Below are 2,019 nucleotides of genomic sequence, written 5' to 3' on the forward strand. Positions count from 1 at the left end.
AATTAAAAATAACTCTAAACCAAGTAAGCTGGTTAAAAAGAAACATCCTAAGTCAGGAGGGAGACCTGACTAGCGCCCAACTCAATTATTCAAAATTAATAGCAATAAAATCATCAAATAACCGGAACCGTCACATAAATGATTGACTCTCAATATATATTTCACACATCTTCTAATCTCTCTTTCTTTTTCTCCAAAAAAATGGAAAAAAGTCAGAGGTTAAGGAGAAAAAGAAAAAAATAAGTAAAAGAATCATTTTAAAAAGTGTTCAAAAACTTTAAACCCATAAAATGCAGAAAATCCWGTCCAGTTCTCAGATAATTGTTTATTTCACAACTTAAAACTYCATTTCATCTTCAGAGCCTGTGTCTGTGACACTGAGACTAATCTAACGTCTATTTTACCAAACTAATATATTTACAGGATCCCTGATCACGTCCCTACAGATGGCTCTACAGCAGCATTACAGAGATACACGTGGTATCTAGAGCAGAGGTGCCCAAAGTGGGGCCTGCGGGCCAAAATTGGCCCACCAAACCATTTGATTTGGCCCACCAGCAGTTGTCCTGGTTATTATGTTCAGATTGAATATAAAATTCAAGTAACTACAAGAGACATTTAGATTTAAGCCCATATCTAGATTTGCACACCTTAAAAGACCCCATATACCCAGTTTTTAAATTACGAATAGTTTCATGAGCCTTTGCTTACATTGAATTAACTTTGCATATGTTGACTTTTCTCCATGTCCATGGGCTAAAAAAATGTAGGCAACCACACTAGCTCCAAGCCTAATCATAAAAATAAAACAAGTTTATGTAAGAGGTATTTGCATTTCTTATATTATTGCATTTGGCCCGCGACCCTCAGATTGGTTTTAATTTTCGCCCTCTCAGTGAAAATGTTTGGGCACCCCCGATCTAGAGACTTGTTGATCCCATCACTTTTTGTAGTAGATGACTAAAACTTATCACAAAGTATAAAATGTAAGGTTGTATCTAAAATTCARYTAACCTGTTTAATCCCACTGGCAACGATTGTTGCTGAGTACAAAACCTACATTTTCACTAATACAAACAAAAAAAATGAAAATAATCATAAATACTATGTCTTAGGGAGGTCTAAGGRATGAATTGCATGCAGTWATTTTGCAGGGGAAAATTTGGGATTAAATGGGTTAATCAGTAACAAAATGTATTTTCAAAGACCTGAAGCGATGAAAACAATGACTTTAAGTTGAACGTGATTAAAAGTAAAACCAAAACTCACTGCACACAAGCTGAACGTTTTGAGACATGAATAGTGAGAAAGCACAAAGTAAGTTGCAGTGGTTTGATCACCAGAGTGTACCGAATAATCAAGAAGAAAAGTGTGAATGCTGACTCAGCACTCACACAATGGACTGTAGCGTCGTTACAACTTGAAACTGTAATTCATACTTCAACACTCACCTTTACAGAACACGGCAACAACCAGGACTGTAATCAGGAGAAGAATATCACGTTTGTTGTCCATCAGTTCTCATGTTTTCTGCTGCCTCTGCATGCAGAAATAATGACAAAAGCAGAGTTTGAGTCAACTCAGCTCAGATCCTCTGTCATGAGGCTTTGCTTGGTTGTAGCAGGTAAATCTTCAACTAGTTTCAGTGTTCAGTTAATCACACAGAGAACAGGCCTCTGACTGGACTTTGATGTTTGAACACAACCTCCTGCACGATTCSTTTGAGAGCTGAACTCAGAACTGAAGCCTGAAGCAGGGATTTATTCTGCATTTCTGGAGGCAAAGCGACCAGATTACACAAGCTTTATGTGCCATTGGATAAAAGCACAAACAAACCACAGCCCTAGATCACAGCCTTACACCTGCTTTGTTTTAAAAACTTTGACTTTCAGCTSAATGAGCACAGAAATCAACCTGAGACAGAAATCTTAGTACAACCATTAACAAAAGTCTGACTAACTCAAAGAAAATGCTTTTAAAACTCTTTGCATAAAAGAAGTTGGAGCCATTGTCCAAAGT

The 2,019-nt window shown here is 37.0% G+C and overlaps 1 gene segment (V, D, J or C); it reads right to left on the minus strand.

Annotated features, from left to right (window-relative positions):
• LOC106534184 (Ig mu chain C region-like) overlaps positions 1–1,699 on the minus strand; it is a 15,729-nt gene extending 14,030 nt beyond the window's left edge. The window contains 1 exon segment of the C gene segment in view: positions 1,452–1,699. Within this exon segment, the coding sequence occupies positions 1,452–1,515 (64 nt within the window).
• Between the last annotated feature and the right edge of the window lie 320 nt (positions 1,700–2,019).

Source organism: Austrofundulus limnaeus, unplaced genomic scaffold (genome assembly GCF_001266775.1).
Source record: "Austrofundulus limnaeus strain Quisiro unplaced genomic scaffold, Austrofundulus_limnaeus-1.0 Scaffold1112, whole genome shotgun sequence".
Lineage (NCBI taxonomy): Eukaryota > Metazoa > Chordata > Actinopteri > Cyprinodontiformes > Rivulidae > Austrofundulus > Austrofundulus limnaeus.